The sequence below is a fragment of the Embiotoca jacksoni genome, unplaced genomic scaffold (assembly GCF_022577435.1).
Source record: "Embiotoca jacksoni isolate LCO1_2020_lvr unplaced genomic scaffold, fEmbJac1.0.p SCAF_1, whole genome shotgun sequence".
Taxonomy (NCBI): Eukaryota; Metazoa; Chordata; class Actinopteri; family Embiotocidae; genus Embiotoca; species Embiotoca jacksoni.
Window position 1 is genome coordinate 16,823,259 of NW_027185229.1, and position 23,040 is coordinate 16,846,298.

Sequence of the window (23,040 nt, forward strand, 5' to 3'; positions counted from 1 at the left end):
TGGAAGATTTTAAAGGTATTTAATTGTGAGAAAATTTCTGTTCTGATGTGGCTGATGTGTTGTTGTTTGTAAGGGCTGACAGTTGGGAGAGATGCTCTATCTCTGAACAACTTGAAAATGAATGTGAAATGTAGAAGAATCAAAAAAGGTTTGTCTTTTTCCTTTACTTTTAGTCAGTTAATAAAAATACTTCTAATTATCATGTCTACAAACCTGCTTTTCAACTAATTTTCTGCCTTACAACACATTTTATGGTTTGTCATTTATTTCCCAGCATTTCTAAATCCCTTTTGCTTAAATAGAGCATGCTTAAAATGCCTGGCCAGTACTGTATGTGTTACATCATTCTACCATTGGTCTACCATTGCCAGACTTATTTCCGTGCTCTGTGATGTTCCTCCGCAGCAGAGAGACCACTGTGTTTGAACATCACAACCATTGTGTATTACAGTGATGTTGTGATCTTAAACCAACGATGTCATTGGTATTCTGTTCTGATTAAAATGCAGCTGAATGTTGACTGCCTCTTATATTGATCCTGCGAGTGCTCTGAGGCGTATTCGAAGCTTGACCTACACAGGCTGGACATAAAAGAGGCTGTGTACAAAACAATTGCTATGTATTTTGTATTGATTTCTCTGGCAATTTTCTTTGAGTGGTAGAAATGTAATGACCAAAACCAGATGGCTTGGAGCCTGGAAATTTACAAACCTTGGACAATTTGTTTCCCTGGATTGACATGTAGGGAAATACTGAGTGGGAAAATAGATAAAACAATTAAATATGTGCCAAGATAGAAAAATATTTTAAAGAACAAAACTAAATGAGATTAAAAAAAAACAACAAAAAAAAACATCGAAGGATTTCTAGACATGTACACCACAGGTGCTGACTGAGTGCTAATAAAAGCCCATTTCAATAATATAACTAGTACAACGTATATTATTATATATTATATGACTATAATGATATAACTTCAATAACATAGGTATAATTTTTCTTAATATATTTAGTTATGTTTTTGAACAATCTGATACCCAAATTTTTGTAGTTTTAAGGTTCCATAGATGGTTGGTGACACAGCCTTGGGGAAGTGAAACCGTTTCCTAATGTTGCAATCAAACTCAATTTTCCAGAACACTAAACAAGATATTAACAACCAATGAATATAGAGGTTATATGTTCTTAAAGCAGAGTTATTCGGCTGTCAAACATTTAAATTGCTTACTGTATTTTAATGAAGTTTGACTATAGCCCTTGGTAAGCTGTGTATCTGAAATATGAGGGAAAACATAGCCTACATAAAAGAAAATAATCGATTATTTTGTATTTGATTGACAGATAGTCAGAATTAAATGACTCAAAGGAAACCACTGCTTTTAATTGGGCTCTGTGACTACCTATCAAAACCTAAAAGAACCTATTATTGAAAAAACTTGGATGAATAATTTTTTTCTGTACATGAAAGAGATATCAAAATATATAATAGCCTACAAGATCAAATCAATATGTCAGCACTAACAAATTGTTGAATTAATGAAGTACAGGCTAATTTAACTTCAACATAGGCTACTTCAATAATGCTGCATTGTCTTTTGGGATTTGGAATCTAATGCATTATTACAAGTTACAGACATTCAAAACAAACACGAAACAGTCATTATCATAAAATGTTAACCAAATAAAATAACAGATGAGGTTAGTAAGTCCATTCTCTGAGCTACAGGTTTTGTTTGGAGGGGGAAAAAATGGCTTTGAAGGCCAAAAAGGTGGGGCGATATCACTTGCTGGGTGTGTCTGACAGGCTGTGCAGTGCAGTGGTAAATGTGGTAATTTCAGGGATAAAACCGGGATTTAACATATACTAATTAAATTAACAAAACCTGTCTCCAACTTTGTATCTGTAGCCATGTGTGAACAGAGCTGGGTTTGGGGCCCGGTGGGTAATCTCAGTTTGTGGTAGTGAATACAAAGATGTCTTCATTTTGTTGCATTCAGGGACCCTTCAGTGTTGCACCCTGGTCAAAACGAGTCCTTACCGACAAGCTTGCGGTCAGTCTTGTAAAAAAAAAAAAAAAAAAAAAAATTCATGCCGATGACAACTCCCACGTGGCTTTGCAGAGATAAATAAAGCCGAACTAGATTCTTCTTCAGCTCCTCTGTTGCCTGGTGAGCGTGAACGCGCCTGGATCCACGGCGCTGCTGATGAGAGAGAGAGAAAGAGAGAGAGGGCTGTCGTGAACGCGCCAGCCTGTGTGATTGTGGCGGTGGTGTCGGTGATGTGTGTGGGAGCAGGAGGGGAGACTCTGCAGTGTCTTGGCAGCTGCATTATTAGTGCATCTCCCACCGTCCGCGATGACTCCACGGCCATTGCCTGCCTCCTCCGCGTCCACTTGACAACATAAACCGACATGAAGTCTTCGGAAAACTGAGTCGGACGTGCACACTTTGCGAGGTATATGCCCCCGGAGACGGTCCGGAGCGCTTCATTCACGCACCGAAACCCCGTGACGAGAATTTTTAATGGAAAATGGCGATAGGCGAAAGGTCTTGCAGCATCGTCTGCTTGGTATCTCTCCAGATGATCTTGATTTTCAGCGCATCGTGGCCTGGAGCAGCGGGTCTCACGTTCCCCCAGCAATACACGTAAGTAACCCCGACTGAAAACAGAGCCAGGCTCCCGATGGGAGACAACTTTGAGCTTGACCACTCAGCTCTGCTATCAAGAGTTACCCAATTTTATTTCCTCCTGTTACATAATCTGATTGCATCAATCTAAACGCATTATTTAAAGATCAGTGCTCTGTAAGGTGTAGTCCACACTGTGACTGGGCATACACAAGACAGATATCCAGACCATTTGCCTGGGAGAGCTGTCTTATTTCTGTTTCTGCCAATCAGAAGACCTCAGAAGTGTGTATTTACCAAGTTAGGATTAATATTAATTCGAATGTGTAGCATTTGGCCAATGATTTATCCTCCCTATTACCATATGATGAATTTATTTGGTTCTCTGTGCACAGTAAGCTTTAAATCTCTTGCTTATTACCTCCTATCAGATGTTTGTGTATTCATTTTAAAATGACACTCATGTTTTGTACTGTAGTTAAATCTGGGAGATATGTTTTTAAAATAAGGATGTTGAGATGTTTTCTATAACTAAATACCAGTAAGGTTAGGCTATATGTGAGGTTGACAATGGCTTTAATTAGGTAAGATAGTTGGGAGTTGTTTTTATTTGACATGCAACATTAAGTGTGTGCAGTCATAAAACTGGAAATGTGTTTTTTCACTGTTTCCCCTGCTGTTCTTGTGCTCCAGATTTTTCCATACTGGCCAGCAAAAACAATTTCATTAAAACTCTCGCCTTTCCTTCAGCCAATGAAGTCAACAGTACTGTAATAGTACTTCATGCTTAGCAGTAGTAGGCCCACTATACCTACTATATGGCACAGAAGAAGAAAGGTGTGGTTTTACTGTGCATTCTTGCTGAAGGCAACATTAGAACTAACATTTCCATGTTTTTTAATCAATCCCGTGCTTAGCTCCTCTTTCGGAACCTTTAACCCATTGCTGTTAAGTACAGCTGGCACTTAACTTGAGACTACAGTTATCTGGGCCCACCTCCAGGCTCAGCAATCAGGCTGCTCTGGAGGGAGGAACAGGCCAGATGGTCCACTCATCTTCAGGGCACACGGTGGAGGATTTCTGGCCAATCACAACTGGAGATCCGTATCTGTATTTACCAATTAGAAAAGAGGGTCTATAAATCAGGGAGGTGTGGGCGTGTGTTTTATGATGAATTGGGTTATTTCAAGTAGGGTATAGCTGCTGCTCGCTACTCCTCCTCCTCTTTTGCTGATTTTTTCTGCTGAGTGCTCTGAAACAGCTACATAGCCCTGTGCCCTGGGTCTCTTCATGTAAGCTAAATGAAGCAGAATCACTATGCTGAAGAACAGCATCTCATTCCAATTAAGAATTAATACTGCAGCAGTGAGGATTTATACCCCTTCTCCCTCTCTTACTTCGCCCTCTCTACTCCCACCCTTTCTGTCTTGACTCTGTCTGTCCCTGCCGATAGATAGATAGATAGATAGATAGATAGATAGATAGATAGATAGATAGATAGATAGATAGATAGATAGGCAGACAGACAGACAGATACATACATACATACATACATACATACATACATACATACATACACACACAGACAGACAGACAGACAGACAGATAGATAGGCAGACAGACAGACAGACAGACAGACAGATAGATAGATAGGCAGGCAGGCAGACAGACAGACAGACAGACAGGCAGACAGACAGATACAGACAGACAGACAGACAGACAGACAGACAGACAGACAGACAGAATAGATAGATAGATAGATAGATAGATACAAAGAATTCCATTCTACTACTTTGCTTTGCCAAGTACATTGCGGAGGAGATGTGATTGCTGCCTATATTAGATTCACAGACACTTTTTTTCTTATCCAAGAAGTGTGATATCTTGGACACTGGAGGCTCTAGGTTGCATCCTGCTGTCCTCATGTTGTTACTAGTATTTAGTTCATTTATTGATTAATCAAGTTGTTCTCCAACTGGGAAGAGAGCCCATAACCGTGAACGTATAAAAGCAGGGAATGTTCCTGAAGCTGGACGAACTGGTTTCATGTGGGAACAATAAACAAATATCAGTATTCTGATGCCAGTATTGCTGCCAGTGTTAACATTTTTTCTTACGAAACAACAGTCATGAAAGTACAAGTATTGTGTTCAAGTACAAATTTGAGATACTTTCTCTTTACTTAAGTGTTATCCTTTTCTTTCTATTAACAGCATCACATTTTGGTTTATATAATCTATTCCAATATATTTCAGAGGCAAATACGGCACTTTTTACTGCACTGTATATATTATAGTACAGGCTTTTGATGTATTGATATGGATCGAACCGTATGTAAAGTCGGTACATTTTTCCAACACTTTAATAATATCTTGATACTATATATGCTACAAATGATACTTTGAATGGGGAGCGGCACTTTAGTGCAGTGGTTAGCATTGTCGCCTCACAGCAAGAAGGTTCTGGACCTTTCTGTGTGGAGCGTGCATGTTGTTTTTTTTATGCCTATTCTGGTTTCTGGGTTAACTCGTGATTCTAAATTGGCCGTAGGATTGAATGTGACTGTGAGTGGTTTTCCTTCTGTGTTGGCCCTGTGATGGCGACCTGTTCAGAGTGTACCCCTCCTCACTGTTCCTGATGTTCAGGATATAGACAATAGATGGATTAACACTTTGAATGGGGCTGTTTTGCACAATGATACTTTGGATGAGTTTGTTTTGCTAAATTGCTAGTTGCTAAGTATTCTTTTTTTTTTTTTTTTAACTTGGCAACTAGTAAATAATACGATCTTTGTTCTTCTGCTACCACAAGGCCACACATGGTGTTATAACAGAGAGGGAAGAAAAACTGATGAAATCCAATATCTTCGATAGAAGACCATTTTTTTTTTCTCTTATAGTCACTGTGTAGTAGAGCTCTGTGTCACTGGTGTGTCTTTGTGCTTGCCAAACATCTTGCATTTATTTGCATGGCACATGATAACACATGACAGGAAACATGCGATTCATGTTTAAACTAATGTTGTAATCTAGATAGTGAAAACTGGTTTTACAGAAAAGGGAACACATGAATGTCTTCAAAAGAAGGTGTGAAAACAGCTTGAGAACCACAGGATCAGATATTTGTCAAGATCACGTTGAGATATTAAAAAAAAAAAAAAAAATCCCAAAGTTCAAGGGAAACTGTCCAGATATATCTATTTTTCTTCCACAAGCTGTTGAATTATTTTGACATTCACAGTAAAATAAAGAAGATCAGCAAATCCTGAAACTGCTGGCATTCGAAGATTATTGATTGCTCTGTTGATCGACTAATCAATTAACCAACTAATTGTATCAGCCCATGATTTTGGTTAAATATTGACAACACCGCTCATCTCGTGCTTCAACCCAGCCGAGTTCGGCATGGACATTTCGCATTGGCAGTGAATAGTTTTAAATATGATCATTATATGTGTTTTCTCTTGTAAAATGCAATAATATCAGCTTCAGGATGCAAATTAGTTGCAAATGAAAACTATGTTGCAAAAGATGGACGGATAGATGGATAGATTGATTCTGTCTGCTTCTCATACAACACCTACGGTTCTGTTGCTCCACCCTCTCAACCTCTCACCCTCTATGCCGTAAGTGAATATGGGTCACATTGTGTATAGTGTTTCTCTCTCTTTCCTCAGAGGACTGTGTGAGTATCGCAGGTAACAGAGTAGCTTTGCTGTTCGGCAGCTTCATCGCAGAGCAGCTATACAGAGTTTCTGATGTCCCACAGGGCTCGAGAGGAAAGGAAATGGAGCGCACTGTGAAAAAACTTTACGCGGTGCATCAGCTGCACTGACTCACACCGCTAAAGCTGCTCTGCAGTTCTCAGAGCTACAGTCCTGTAATAAACCCGATGTAGTCACACAGACCTTTGTACCTTTTAAATTATTTTGTGACCGAACAACCATGTCGACTTCAGTCCTTTGAATACGCTGAGAGAATCTTTTGTTTTGCAGATGGATGACTTCAGTTAATGAAGCATTCCTTCAACGTTGATATTGCACCGTCACAGATTGAGACCCATATTGTAGAATGTGACGTGTAATGAACCTGCAGGATCAATGTTATCACACAGCGTATAGGCAGATTTAAGAAAAAACAAACCAGGACAGCCATCGGTGATAAATCATAAAGGTCAATTTAATTTTATTGTCATTAAGGATTTCTGTGTGAGGAATGTGTGCTCTGTGAGCTCATTTCTCTTTTAGTCTATGGATTTGCTCCTTGTCCTAAATTTAATTTGATTAGAGATTAACTGAATGCAGAGTCAGATTGTTTTTTTTGTTTTTTTTTTATCAGGGATATTTTTTTCATTAGATACCAGACAAATAATTTTTTTTTGAAAATCACAAGATGCTTAGTCACCATTGTTCTATGTTATGATTTATATTTGGAAAAATGTCTGTGTTGCAAAAAGGAACTGCTCTGTTATCATTTTCATAAGCATTTTTCGTTTGATCAGCCTGTGCGGGTTCGGTTAGAGGACTGCAGCAATCCCAGTAACACATTGGCTTATGGAAACTTAATAGAGAATTATTCCTATTTACAACTGGAATGTATTTTTAAAAGGGTAAATTAAAAAAAAGACACATTTTTCTGATTACTGCTCCATTCAGTGTTGTCAGTATGGAGAGGGAACAGCACTCCTCACTTTTTTCTGCAGCTGCCTCGAATGCCTGGAGCTGAACACAGTTTCACTTTTAAATTGTGCTGTGTGAAGACACTTTGTCAGGCATCCCATGATCTATTAGATGGGCCTTAGACTGACAGTCTTGATGTTGCTGGAGTTAAAAAAAATAATGGCTTACATCTTAGTTTTCACATTGTTCCTCCAGCTTGGCACTTTCCTGAAACCCAGAAGCACATTTTTACTTGAAAAAGAGGATTGTGAAAAGTGTTGCACTATACTCAGGCCTGGCTGTTCATCATTAGGTCTGAAGGTATTACACATCATCTATTTCGGCTCAACTTGAATCAAAAGAAAAAAGGAATCTTTGCAACATCCCGAGAGCTGTGTCTATCTGTGGACAGTTGAGTGTGGGTTTGTGGCTCGTCTGATAGTAGAAACAAGTCCAACAAGACTTTAATCTATGATGTTGTCTCGTAACTCTTCTGGGACTGATAATGAATCGACTCTCTGTGCACTTACGGGTGATTTTCTGGCCATTGAGATTTATTACCTGGTTTGACCTAACTTAGGTAACAAATGTTTCGTCCCCACAAACTTTTCTTTTGCCCATTTGTCCAGATTGAACCGCAGGATCACCTGTTCAGCTGAGGAATGAAGGCTGAACCAGGAAAGTAAGGCAGATAATCAGAACGAGATGTGTATTTTTCTTTAAGCTGCATCCATCCTCAGGGTCTCTTGAGGACAGGATATACACATACAGGGAATTTTTTAACTTATTATATATTATTTACTTCAGTGTATAGTCTTTTAAAACACATTTTTTGTTTTAAGTATTTATATATCCTTGAGGTTAATGGCATACACTTCAACATGGCATTGATGCAATGAATATGAAAGACACTAATTCTCATTCTGCAGGATGCATCTTTTGTTCTGATAGGTTGTGTAGGATTTCGTGTGCTGTGGCCAAGTTGCAGCTTGGAATATGATTATAGCTACAGTCTTTCTGAAGAGCACATACTATGCTGTATTTATAAGGTTCATTTGAATGAAACATTATTCGTAAAATGACAAGTTGAGTGAAGTCAGTGTGATAATGTAGGTTAGATCCAAAGTCACCTGGTGAATGGTGTGCTACATTAATCAAAGAATCTTCCACAGAGACATTTGAAAAAGCATGATGTATGGTTTAATAGCTCTGGGTCAGGGATTGTTTTTTAAAAAAAATTCCATTTAGAATCTTTTATCCTCAATATAAGAAGTGCAGAAATAGAATAGAAATAAAGGACTGGTTGTTGTTGTTGTTGTTGTTGATATTTCTGCTGACTTTCATGCATTGCAACCCAATGTGTTTTACTAGCTTTGTAACATATACAGCTCACGTTTGTTTTCTAATATTCAAATATTGTTATATTGTTGAGACATTTTATTTACAGTACAGTACTGTGAATGTTGTGGATTTGTGACTATGTTGCAATTCCAAAGGGATTTGCTCAACATCAAAATCAACCAAATCAGTTCAATAAAGGAGATATCATTACCTGAGGATAACAATTAATTCAAGAAATGATTATGTAGCCTAATACATTTTTGGTTGTTAGACTCTGACAATAAAAGGCTACTTCATAGAGTAATGTCCCAAAATGGATGTAGGAGAATAAACAGGACCCCCAGAGCCTAGACGCTGGAGGTGGTGGAGAAGAATACGCCGAAATCATATTTTTATTTGTGTTGCGCTAAAATACAACACTGGGCTTGAGATAGGGCCCAACAATTTAACAGTTCCCACATGAGCAACACCTAGAAGGAAAAACTCGGTGGTCATCTACCTCGACCGGTTGGGGTGACAGAAGAGCAGAGATGATTAATGGAAACTTCAGTTGAAGCTCCCAGGAAAACCAGATGGATGAGATGATGATATGGAGCAGGAGGGTTGCATGTCAGGAGGTCGGAAAGACAGAATGACAGAATTACAAAGAACGGGGACAAGAAAGTGATTGACTCAAAAAACACGGGCAGACAGATCATTGGTCAAGTATGGTGACAGTAAGAGTATGAATGAGTGACTTGACAGCGTGGGAAAGCGAAAGCAATGAAAGAATAGCAGCAGGAAAAGCACATGTTCACCCATAGAGGAATGAAGGTCTTTCATGTTGAACTTTCATTAGACTTAAAAGTGGAGCTGAATAGGGACATTTTTTTTTATTATTATTTGTATACTGTATATAGTTGTGTTGTTTACTCCAACCACCAAGTTGCGCTTTCTTTAAAGGTCGTACTAAAGAAGATCCACATTGATCAACTCCAGGGGTTGCTGGTTTGTATGGGGTATACAGGTTTCTGACAATACCTCAGTTTTTACTGTTTTGTGTTTTGCCTTTTGTGGAATATTGTTTCCAGTTACAACGGACACCGATCGAAGATCAGCAAGTAGTGAGCTAAATCAACATGCATAATAAATAGGAATTTGATCATGGACATACTGGGAATTTTGTTTGAAAGCAAGCATCTCTACAGTTTTCACAATAACAGCACCTCAGTGGCTTTTAAAGACAAACAAGCAGTCAGCATAATGGGTAAAGCAGACAGACTTCCATAGCAATTGTGGGATGAGTATCCATTATGCAGTCCATAGTAGCTGGGTGCAGAGTATATGTTCTTCAAACAGAAGCTACGGAATTAAATGTTTGTTTTATTTTGTATTTGTTTCTTTGTGATTTTCTGGGACAGTTTAGATGCTACGTGAACATTTCTCTTACAGTAACAAAACAATCACCTGACCTTGAAGTGGTGCCTCTAACAAGCATAAAACATACCCACAGTGTGTGTGTGCTCATTTGAACCTAAATAAAGTCATATTTGTGTGATATGTGCAGTTCTGGGAACAAAGGTGAAAGTAATACATGCTTAATTTTTTTTATGATAAACAACATGTATCTTAGGAAAGGACTTTTTTTCTTAAGACACATTAGTCCTAGTTTGCATAATTTAACATATATTTATCAAAACCTATTAGAGTTCCACATTTTATCCCCAAAATTTGAGCTTTTCAAACATATTTTTCAGGCAAAATAAACTGACCGACTTTGGAAATCAAACAAAATCTCAGAATTTGTTTTGAAGTTTTGAAAACTGTCTTGCCATCAAAGCATTTTTACTTTTAAGTTGTAGTGTTCAGACATCAAATCACTCGGCTGTAGAGCCGGGTGTAAACTACTCCCTGTTGCCCTGATGTTGTTACTCCTAATACGCACGGCACTGTGGATGTTCTGTTTATCCCAGCTCATTAGTTGCTCTGTTTGGGGGGCATTTTGAGAAAATCTAGTTTCGTCAAGACATCTTGGCTGTGTGTTCTTGGCAGTACATTTTAGCTATTTACAAACATAATAATAATGTAGCAAATTGTTCATTTATCTTTGCTCTATAGATATCTCAACAGAATTATGATGATAAGCCAACAAAGCTTTATCATGTAGCATCACTAAAGTTACTAATATATTTAACCATGAATGAACTGCTTCCTGTTGGCAGTCAATCAGCACATTTGAGTTTACAAAGGCGTAAAATCTTCTGATATGACCACCTTGTTTTTGTCCTAAAGTTACCAAGTTACTTATTAGTCAAGTTCTCCTCCGCCGGAAATGATGGAGTCATTGTTACCTCATTAGTTGTTCGTTGCAATGTGGAAGCGTACATTCAGTTAGTACACCTTGAAACAATAGACTATTTGTCATAGAGCCAAAAGACACCTGGTATCACGACAAAGCGTGGAATAAACCCGTTGGTCCACTACAGCATACTATGTCAGTGTCACGCTTTGCCTCGTCTCAGCTTGAAACACCACGTGGTTAGTTTTATGAAAATATTTCTTGAAGAAATTCACGCTGCTTTCTAACGAACTCGAACCCTAGTTTCCTGATTGATAGTCCTGGGTTTGATCTGTCCTACCATCCACAACATCCCTACCAGCAGAGACTTTAGCATTTTTGTTCACTTTGTCTCATGACCTTTGTCACGTGACCTCCTTCTTCGAGGCTAGTCATACATGCGTGTAAACTTTCCACGCTGAGGCAAGGCAAAATGTGACACTGACACGGTGTCTTTTAATGGACTGAAGGGTACATTACACACTTGAGTGTGATACCAGGATCAAAGAAAAACTGTCATTTTGAAGGAATCCATGTGTTTTAGTTTTTGTAAAATGAAGTATGTTTTTTTTTATAATGTGTTCTAATCTTTGCACAAGTAAAGGCTATATTTGTTGTGACATCATTGATTACCTCAGTGAAATACACGCACGCACGCACACACACACGCGCACACACACACACACACACACACACACACACACACACACACACACACACAAATGAATCTTTTTCCTCTGTTTTGACTTGTGTGACAGTCAGCCTGTGATGTTTATCCACAGGATAATGCACTGGGCCCGGCGTATCGAGCAGGAGATTGACAGAGTCTTTCAGCACATCACTGGAGCTCAGCAGTTGAAAGGGGTGAGTGTGCGGTTTGTAGCCTTACTTATTTTAGTGCTGCATAAAGTCAATAAGTAATACACCATGGAGAGAGGTCAATGTGCTGTAATCCCATAAATTCAAGAACTAAAGCTAAATAGGTGCAAAAACAATTACAGCCTGTCACCTAGAAACCACTTTTCTTCATTTTTCTGGGACCCGATTGCCAAGCCATGAATAGCCAATAACACAATGTTTTAGTTTTCCCAAGACAGACATAAAACCCTCACTAATCGCTTTTGTCTTCATCAGTTTTCACGATGTATGCTCTATTTTTTTTAGATGTAGCCAAATTTTGCTGGCTTTTTGTGTATTGTTTGCAATAATTAGCAGTCTTGCACACATTGTATGATTCCTGCAAAGCAAAAGAAATGCTTGAACACATGCCTACAGTTGTTCGATTTAGAATCTAAAATTTCTAGTATTATGCTTCATGAAGTCATGAGTTTAATAACACCTACATTCATGAATACTAATTCAGACCTTTGGTGAGCTGATCATGTAATGCCTGTGAAGTGTGCTAATAGTGGAATTGTTCACTTTCCTGAAATAAATACACGGCCTGATGTATTTTTACGTTACATACATTATAGTAATCTGATTCATGGCTCTCTGCAGTAGTCTGATCTCTGAACTGTCATATCCTGTAAAATTATTTCCATATCAATGTCACATGGTCTCAACTTCAAACAGTTTCTGAAGTTTGTAGTTACATTTTTTCTTTCCAGCACAGCAAAAGAGGTGTTTCGAATGAAATTTCAAAGAATAAAGCTGGTGATATTCAATTTATGTGTCAGTACTTCCCAACCCAGCCTATCAAGGGCTCTTATTGTGCAATCAGGCAGCTGAGAATTGGAAAAATTCCCATTTAGGAGCATCCCACCTCCTCGCTGGAGAGTGTTCACACGATGATAACAAACGGGCAACATGGCCGCCAAAAGGAAATCTGTGCTATTTTTGCTGTGACAATAGAAAAAGTTGAGCTCAGGAGGTTAATTTTACTTGTACACAACATTTACACACTTTTTAATGTGTTCCTGTTTTTCGTACATAGTTAAATTTCAACACTTATAGGAAACTAGGTAGGCTAGGCTAACCAAGTCTCACTATTTCAACTTATTTTCATCTTATTTGTACATTGCCATGTAAAAGGAAGCCAGACCTTCTTCTCAGAGCTCTTAGAAAGCTCTGACTTTCATTAAGGGATATTTCTAGCTCAACAGGCATTCAGGTATCTTCTTCCATTCTGAGGGTGGAACTTTCCAAGTTGCTCATGAACACACCATCAGCAGCATTTCACGTGGTAGTTAAGATTTATGAACTGTGTATGTGAGATCAACTTAAAATAAACTAATGTAGGAACATGTCTCGTAGTATACTGTAACAGTGTGGCTCACAGTAGGTCACTGTTATTATGGGATTTGTTGACATTGTGAAAAATGTAGAATAACATTAGACTTGAAATGTGGAATAGCACTAGAGTTAATCAAATTTTAAATGTGCATTTTCAGTGTTGTGAGAATCCATTAACTTTCACTGCACAGGAAGGTTTTGAGAAGCTTGTCTTTACAGCTTGTTGATTAATCAAACTAATAGGCAGATTAATCGATTATGAAAGTAATCGATAGTTGCAGCCCTAAATTAAATAAATCCAAAGTCTTAAACTGAATTAAACAGTATTGATCATTATAAAGAAACTATAAAGTTGAACCACCCAATAAAACATTTCGACCAAATGTCCAGTTAGGGTTTTAGATTTGTCTAATGTGCTGACTAAATGCATGATTTTCTTCTGATTGTTCACAGTGACCTGGCTTCTTGTGTGCATGCAGACATGGTCTGTTTTTGGATTATATTTCATTTTCAAATCCATTAAACTGTTACCATTATATTTTGAAGGTTATTTCACATCCTCAGTGTAACAGGTGACTGGGAGGCAGTGTCCCTGAAAAGGCAAATGCCAAAAAAAAAAAAAACAGACCAAAGATCATCTATAGGGGCCAAAAGAGCCCTGCTCAGGGAGGATGTGTGGGGGCGTTTCCTCAGCAGAGAGCAGCGGCACGTGTCCTCTCTGTTTGTGTCACAGCTGAGCAGATGGTCAGCCTGCAGTAATGCCTTGATGTGAGACTCACTTGTTCATTCAATCCTCATTAATCCCTCCACACTCTGGATCTGTTAAAGAAATTGTTCTTCTTAGCTTGGGAGAGCTCAGTGAAATCTTCTCTTATCGAGCAAAAAAGGTTTAATTCAAATGAAACGTTATTTTCAAATCCTTCACTAATAAAAGGCCAGGATTTTACATTTGCAGATAACTGTGGGGGCGTCGGTGATGCAGGCCCACTTGGCATCAGGTTTCTGACACTTGATGCTGGCACGCAGGTTTTGGATTAAATCCTAAAGCAATTACATTTTTTCAGTTGTTTTTAATCCCAAACAAACCTAATATGATTATATGTAATGGTAGGGCTAGTAAATAGCCCTCCATCACCCCCAATTTTTACTGTCATACCTGCATTTGCTAATTAGCGTAAAACACAAAGAAGAGAGGTAGCTGATGGGAATGTCTTTAGTTTTGTAGGAATTTGGCCTCATACCAAAGTAGAGGACGAAGTGGTGCATTTCATAGTCGTCCCATTGTCTGACAATAAAACCAGAAAAATATGTAAATGAGAGCAGCTTTATTGAATTCGGCTGTATTAATATATAGAGGCGACATTTAAACGCAGTAGGAGAGAACTAGATGTAAAGCAACCATCTGACAATGGGCAAAATGCTACTGTATGACAACTACCGCTCCCTCCCGCAACATAAAGACCTCCTGTATTTTAAAACCTAAATGTTGGCATGTATATGAAAATGTGAATGTTCACTGATTTTCCTGGAAATTCATCCAATTTTTTTGAAATGTCTCTAAAGACAACAAATGCAAACGCCACGGTGGGATTAGCTAAATCGGTATTCAGCCTCTTGTAATCATGAATGTCAAAATTTCATGGGAGTCCATCTGATAGTAGTTTCATTATTTATGTTTGGACTAAAGTGATGGACCAACAGCCTGCAGACATCATTATTATCTAAGTTTTATCCTCCGTGGTATGCCTTGATCTTGAATATATTCTGAATAAAACCCAGTTTTTCATAGACGGCACACAGTTCACAGAGACACCCTGTTCATTGCTGCATGTTCCCATCTGTGCAGCGTGGGCCAATAAAGCATCTGGTCAGGACACAACTTGAGGGGTGTCTTGAAGTTTATTTTGCAAAGTCCATTTATGGGGAGAAAGCAGTCATACAGTATGCATGCATGTTTGCCAAATGTATTCATCCAGATCACTGTCTCTCCTTCTGGTTGGTTCTCTCTCATTTCTCCTCATAGAGACTCTGATGACCTCAAACCCACTAGACAGAGCACAGTGAGATACTGTAAATATATTGTCCCCTTGCATATCTGATGAATTTACTGAGCTCCCTGCCACTCTGGTGTCTGTGTGAAAGTGAATGCTATATATATGGATATAAGGATATGTTGCTGGTAAAATCATGCATAATATAAAAGTTCTTGAGGTTATTTGAAGCCATTTGAAAACCGGCACTAGCTTTGCACCTGCAAGACCACCAAATTTTTACTAAAGTTTTACTAAAAAAACATTTAAAACAAGCAGAGATTTTGACTGTAGCAGGGAAACAATTGGGGCAAAAATGTGAACTGTTAACCTTCAATATCAGACCTGCACCGAGCAAGGATTCAACAGAGGTGTTTGATATTCAGTGTTACAATTGGAAAGGTGTTGCTGTCATTATATGTTGATAAGAAAAGTAATGGAGGGAAACAATTATATAAAAGTGTATATTTTTTCCTTTGTATGTCATTAACGTTATAAATCAATAATACTGTGCAGATTTTGTAAGTACTAAATAACATTTTATCGTAATTATTTTAGCCCGCAAAGTATTTTAAAAATCTTCTGTTGTAATGACGGTATTCATTCCAACCTTTAAAGATTTGAAACAAAACTTAAAGAAGAAATGTGTCAGAAAGAAAAAGATTAGAGGTTTTTTCCATGCGGTTCTATCCAATTTCACTCCAGTGTAATTCCCATACGTCTCCCGATAACCCATAAAGTTCTCTGGTGTAAGAAATCATAAACAATACTTAGTGTAGATGCCATGTTCCAGGTCCTCTGAAGTTAACTGTGATGTGTTGCCATGTGTGGTCTAATTTAAATTCAGACTGTGTGGAGAAGGGTATTAAGAACATCATCTGGGTAAAGTTGGTTCTTTTGGTTTGCAGTAATTTAGTCTTGGAGTTTATCATATAGTCGAGTGTGTAGGTAAAAAGAGGTTTTTCAAAAGACAAAAATAATATTTGTTTTCATTCAAACATAAAATAAAGCCTAATCTAAGGCATAAGGCCCGATCAGCTCCTTTAACATCACAGGCTACTTCACTTTACTGGAAGATGTTCTTAATACAATCAATAAAACAGAGTGTCTCGCCACCAGCTGTTCAGCTCAGGGTTTTTTAAGTAGTTTATAATCATCTCATACCAGCTTAGTCAGACATAGTCATACTTTGTGTCGACTTTGCATTGTTGTATTGTGATTGTTACCAGCTTTCGTTATTAATGAGTGTATACATTACATGTGGCGGTCACACAGGACGATGGCCGGTTGTTATGTTCAAAAGCTGTTGTTCTAAAATTCATTGTACAGGGACAGTTCTCTTGTTTATCAAAGATTTTAAGTACTTTAATGTGAATAAACGCCACATGGGTGTGTGAATACATTTACATGAAAGGAGCCATATTTAGATTTGGATTGAATACACAACCACAACAAGTTCCCCTGTGTGCTCGGTATGCAAACATAAAAAGGATTTGCTTTTGCAAATTCATGAGCCTCAAATTATTCTGTCTGCTTTCACAATTGTTCTGAGGTGCCAAGAGTCAAACTCCTCAGTATCCCCTTTTTCTTTTGTTTCATTAGTATTAAAAAAAATACATAATGATCATTTCACCATTATGTCAAACATCACACAGACACAGCCCATAATATCCAGCTGCACTAACACAGATGTATGAAAAGTCAGCATTGGATAATTGTTGTTAAAAAAATATGTCAGCAGAAATGAGTTTACAGCACGACTGCAGCTGTCACTGCTCTTATATTTTCAACATTATTCATCAAACGTTTACAGATATACAATGAAGAAAGACGACGGTTTAGTCTGGTGAAGAATCAACCAAGGAGGATTGTGGAGAAGGTGGCTTTGGACATAGAGAAACTCCTGGCTAAGAAACGCAAAGCACTTGATGTAAGTGTACTGTATGTTACTTAATGTCATTTTTTATTAGTTTTTAACTTGAAATGTTTTTTTCCTGCGAGCAAAGTGATACTTGTCAAGACAACGTTGTGCACTGTTCAGTATTAAAGTAAAGTCTCACATTTTTGCTAATTTAAGTTTCAATTTAATATGATTAGATGTAATAATGATAATATAGTATGACATTTCTACGTTGTATGTTTTATGTGTTTTTATATAGTGCAGTCTGTCCTTCGTATAAATAGTGACCTGTTAGTTCTGCAGGAGGTTAAGTCGATGAAAATGCTCACTAAAACAATAAACCTCACTGAGAATTTACTAATTACAAAGAACTAACACAAATAGATTAATTCCTAATTTACCCCATGCATCTTTTCCTGCATTATGTGCTGTAAAAAAGGTTTTTGGACAACATATACACCAATACGGATCTGTGATGGGCTACTATTGGCTAAATATATTGGTTGTACTCCCCTGTTTATAACCTGAATGTGTGCATACATTGAAACAAAATTAGACAAAGATAAAAAAGTATGATTGACAGTTTTTCTTTAAAAGATCCCCATGTGGCACAAAATGCAGCATTATTTACGAATGCCACTCAACCCTTGTCTGGTACAGAGGAATCCTAAGAGAGCTTAGACATATCCTAATATTTGCTCCTCTAATGTGATGATTTCTCTGTTTGAAACATGCAGAGGTTAGCCAGTGAAGCAGAGCGTCTCCAGAGAGAGCATCTTTGGCAGGATGGAATCAAGGTAAAACTTTAAAGCTTCAAACATAATAGGATGATGGCAATATAAATTATGCATTTACGTTGTATAATGTGTGCAGTTACTACAGTTCCACTTTTTGTCATGGTTTTTGAATATTATCAATGTTGACGCCTTAATAGTTTTTGGTTTGCTTTTCCTATTGTGTTATTGCTGTGTCTGTATTTGAATTTAGGAAAATATAGTGGGACTGAACATGAAATTATATAGTTTTCAAAACATCTTTTGTACATTATAGTTTTACAATAAATATAACTTTAGAAGTACTGACAGAAGTACTCCTATAAGTACACACATTTCAAATCACTGACAATAATATTAGTTGTATTAGTCAGACCATTCATATGTCCATACTTAATTACCTTTTTAATTTCGATGTTTATATTATATATTTCCTCACACTGATTTAAAATAATTCAAACCACATGTCTCTGAGCGGTGTGACTCCAAATGGGACGACCAGAGACAGAGAGAACATTTATACCAGTCAGCTGAGCAGATCCCTCGGCGCTCAGCTGGGTGAAGCAGATGACTGAGTGCACTCAGCCGTGCGCTTCTGTTGAGTCCTACACACATTGGCGTTCCACTTTTCCACTCGGTCTGCTTCGTTTGCCCGGCAAAATGAGACGGGGTTAACCTCATCCTCTCACATGGCCTCTCACATCCTTCTCTGAGGCACTGCATCCCCCTGTCATTTTAAAAAAACGACCACACCTGTGGTTTTGCATGTATTTTGCCCATTCACTGAAAACTGTGTAGACGGTTGACCGTCTTTTAGAGCATGCCTTCAGCTGTCAGACTGATTTCCTGCTTTCAACTGGTAGTTTTACTTTCTTTTCTCTTTTTGAATTACATTGAAATTGACTGAACATTTCCAGGGAATAGCAGACTTTCAAAATGCGTCTTTAATGTTAGATGGTCCGATATTTTTGTACTGAGTTGACACTCAATGATCTGCTTTTTCCAGAGCATTTAACTGCTTCTGATGGCTACAGTTGCTTTTGGTGAATATCCATATCAACTGCAAGTATGGTCACTGTAATACAACTTGTCTGCTGTGTATCAACACGCATGCAGTTTTTTGTAGATCGGAATAAATCATAAATTCCAATAAACATTACTTTCTATGGATATAGGCAAGCAGTTTTTTCAAACATGTTTGATAATACATGTATAACTTAAGATAATTTTATGTTAAGGAGATAGTTTGGTATTTTGGCAAATTTTCTGAGATGATTAAGATCACTTTCCTGGCTCTGCCTAAATTAAACAAAACTCTACCAGCCTGTTTAAAGTTCCGTAATTCACATTTTAAAGTCACTGCCTCTGGGCAGAAATAGTCGGGAACATAACAGTCTATAAAACCACATTTTTATACTTATTTTAAAAGTATACCTTTGGATGAGCCAGTGCAGCTGTTTCCAGACTTTATGCTAAGCCAATCTAACTGGTCTGCTGACTGGAGCTTTATGTTAAGACAGATATAGGAGTGATATCAATCTTCTCATCTACGTCTCAGCAAGGAAGCAGACAAGCGTATCTTACAACATGTTATGTATGTCACCATCCTGTTTTACAGAAGGGTGAGGCTACAGGAGCTCATTCAAAAGTCAAAATATTATAGAGTGAAAACTAAACATCTCCTTTTACCATATACGTATGAGGCAGGTGAAACTTTCTCTGAGGACTTTATCGCTCCTGACAGACTCTGATCTGAAAAAGCAGAGCTCTCAGGAGAGTTGAACATTTTGGATAAGCGACGTCACTTCTATGGACTGACTGATAAAGACCATCTGATGTTTGCAGAGCTGTACTCTGCCGAGGACAGGACGTATGCAGTGTATTAGTAGCAACAAGATGACCAACGGCAGACTGAGACAGTTGTTAGTTGAATTGTAATACAGGCTGAGGTGCTCATCGGAGATAACATTTGGTAATCGGAACGAGCCAAAAATAGGAACCTATCCACCTCTGAGGAGATGTCACGTGTATTCTAAAGTATGTTGGCTCTCCTCAGAAACTTTGACTAACAGATGGCGATGCTCCACAGAAGCCTTCCAGCCTGTTTACTGATTCACAATGTGACAGTGCTGAACAATAGGAAACATTTGGTGGTTACAGCTTGGCAAATGGAAAGATTTGCTACTTTGAACCATTTTACATAATAGTAAACAGAAGAATGTTGAAGTTTTTTTGGTTGTTCTTTAGATGAAATATGCCATTTTGAATTAGAACTGTGGGACGTGGTAACTTTTCATGTGCATTTGTTCACAGTTTATGAATTGAATTATAAATAGATTAATTAATACTGGCGATGGACCCTATTAGTATTGCAATAGAAGTGAGGTTTATGCTTGACCCGTTTGGTTCACAGTATCTTACTGACAATCAAAACATCAATAGGTTCATAAGATGATGAGCTTTAATGCTCGGTTGTAACTCCCCTTTGTGTGACGTGATCCAAGCATGTGGTTGTGTCTCACTCTTGTGATAGCATAAGGTTTTACAATTACTACTGAATAGAATAAAAGCCAGTGTAAGATATTAGTTATAATGCTTTTCTGAATATTTCACATCCTGGCTCAACCAATGCAATGTCAGAAAGGCTCACGATATGGTTCTACTTGTATAAAAAAAATAAGTAAATATTAACTTGTGTTAATGTGTGTTAATTTCAATGCTAATGCAGGTCCATATTTGCTATCAGTTAACCTGAAAACCTCCCAGATTTTCAGATTGGCTGGATTAATTTCATTAACAATTTATCATATTTTAAACCTAACTTTAAACCTATCTGATAAAATGCATTTTGTAAAAAAAAAAAAAATTACAAGTCAAATCTAAATTGTACATTTATTTAATCCATTATAAACTGCTGATGATCAGAGACATGACTTGACAAGTGAATATATGACTGTTAGTCCTCATAATGTTTCACAGTTGTCAGCCTTGCTGCCTCCTCATATGTATCTCCATCTGTTTTCTTCCAGGAGCTGGACATGGCTTATTATGACTCCAAGGCAGAGCTGGATTATGTGAGTATGGGACAAATAAACGGAACTCTTCTGATACTCTTTTATTTAACAGTGACTAATTGATGTTTTCTAAATTGAGTGGTTCTCAACTGGTCTTGCCTCAGTCATTAAATCAAGTCAAGCATTTTTGTGCCAATCAAATGTATTTAATGGAAAAATAGTTCAAAAATACACAATGCCTTCCTGCATGCTAAAAAACATGAAGTAAACAACAGAAGAGCAACTCGGGCTAAATACCCATTGCAATATACAAGCAAATTTAACTAATTTGAATCCTGTTTACAATGCTGGACTGAGAGCAAACTGCTGATGTGACATTGTTAGTTTTGCTCGTTACTGTCATGACAACACTGGCAGCTAAACAACAGCTAACAGCAGTTGCACATGCTGTGTCATAGTTAGTGAATGTCCTTCAAAATAAAAGCGCAGCAGACTTTTGTTTTTCCTTCAACTTTTTTTTTTATGCACACATTTACAACCAAATCAAAACGGGGTCGCCAGCCACAAGTTGACAACCACTGGTCTAAAGTACAGTAGCTTATTTATCCTCATAAAATGATTTTTATATGTCATGTATGCATTGTCCTGTTCTTATAGTATTCCATGGATGGAGAAGGAGAGGTGGAAAATCCCTCCCACATCAAGCTGGAGTTTGTGTATGATCCAAACTTCAAAAATAATGTCAACTATTCCTACACAGCTGTTCAGATTCCCACAGACATTTATAAAGGAGGCAAGTACAGTGCCCATTATGTCATCATTTTAAACACAACAGCCTGGAAAGACATGATTGTAATTTATTTCTTATAAGTCTAAGGAGTGTATTCATGAAGTTTTACTGTTTACCCTTCAGCTCCAGTCATTCTGAATGAGTTGAACTGGACACAGGCGTTGGAAAAAGTGTTCATGGAGAACAGTCGAGAGGATCCGTCACTGCTGTGGCAAGCGTTTGGGAGTGCGACGGGAGTCACTCGCTACTATCCAGGTAGATTTTACAGCTTCCAGCTTTCCAAACGTGATGTCACAAGTGAGCTACTTGTAAAATGTGTTGTTTTCAATGGGCTGAACAAAGCCAACTTCAACATTACATAAATAGTATGAGGTAAACATGGTCTTTTCATCTCTGCAGCAACACCTTGGAAAGCTCCTGATAAGATTGACCTGTATGATGTCAGGAGGAGGCCATGGTACTGTATGCTGCTCATAACATGTTTTCATGTTGGTCTATCCCAAGTGCAGTAGATTTAGAAAGTTGAAATTTTGTATCCTCTATTTTCTCTTGTCACAGGTACATCCAGGGCGCCTCCTCCCCAAAAGATATGGTCATCCTAGTTGACGTGTAAGTAATTAATAATATTTCAAAAATGTTGGTTGGAAAATTAAAAGTGAAAAAAAATGTCACTTTCTTTCTAATTTGGCAGTTGAGCATAAATACTGGAAACAGGGGAAATAAAAAACCTGGCAGGCAACCAGCAGAGAGTCCAGGAAGTTCTTGCTCCCAGCCAAGAATAAGTCTGGCATGCCCATGTAAAACAGCAGCATGTTTCATTTATGTTTTTTTGTCCTGATTAAACAAAGGAGATAACTTTAAATTTAACTAAAATAGTGAGCTTTAGAGGTGCTGGCAGGAAAAATCAATCTATCTTCAGACCAGACAGAACTAGTTTCCCTCTGTTTACAGTCTTTATGCTGAAGATTTCCTCCAGACAAGTTTTCAAAGATTTTTAAAATACTTTGAACATACATTTGTGTCTGATCTGGTTTTTCCACACAAAAAAGAAAAATTCCAATTATCTTGTAAAAATCATTAAAATTACATTTGCTCCTTTTTGCTCATTAATAAATCCTTAATCTATGAATATGCAAATATATTTTAATTCTAAAGTTTAACTGCTGGACTCAAGATGTTCCCACATCACACTTGTTGTTGATCATTGGACCAATGCTTGTAGGCCCAACAGATTTTCAATGAACACAGAGAAACTTTCCTCCTAAAGCAGATTAATGTGAAAACAGCCTTCTAATGTCAAACTCTGCACATACATCTATTTGCACAGTGAAACTCAAACATTCGACAATAACAAC

General features: G+C 37.7%; 1 protein-coding gene across 1 annotated transcript in view; it reads left to right on the plus strand.

Moving 5' to 3' along the window:
• Positions 1-2,233: 2,233 nt before the first annotated feature.
• Positions 2,234-23,040, plus strand: part of LOC138194741 (voltage-dependent calcium channel subunit alpha-2/delta-2-like) — a 39,312-nt gene continuing 18,505 nt past the window's right edge. The window contains exons 1-9 of the mRNA XM_069143703.1: positions 2,234-2,646; positions 11,726-11,807; positions 17,022-17,138; positions 17,846-17,905; positions 20,911-20,955; positions 21,553-21,688; positions 21,809-21,940; positions 22,085-22,142; positions 22,244-22,294. Of these exons, the coding sequence (XP_068999804.1) occupies positions 2,531-2,646; positions 11,726-11,807; positions 17,022-17,138; positions 17,846-17,905; positions 20,911-20,955; positions 21,553-21,688; positions 21,809-21,940; positions 22,085-22,142; positions 22,244-22,294 (797 nt within the window). The 5' untranslated portion in view covers positions 2,234-2,530. The remainder of the gene's footprint in view (positions 2,647-11,725; positions 11,808-17,021; positions 17,139-17,845; positions 17,906-20,910; positions 20,956-21,552; positions 21,689-21,808; positions 21,941-22,084; positions 22,143-22,243; positions 22,295-23,040) is intronic.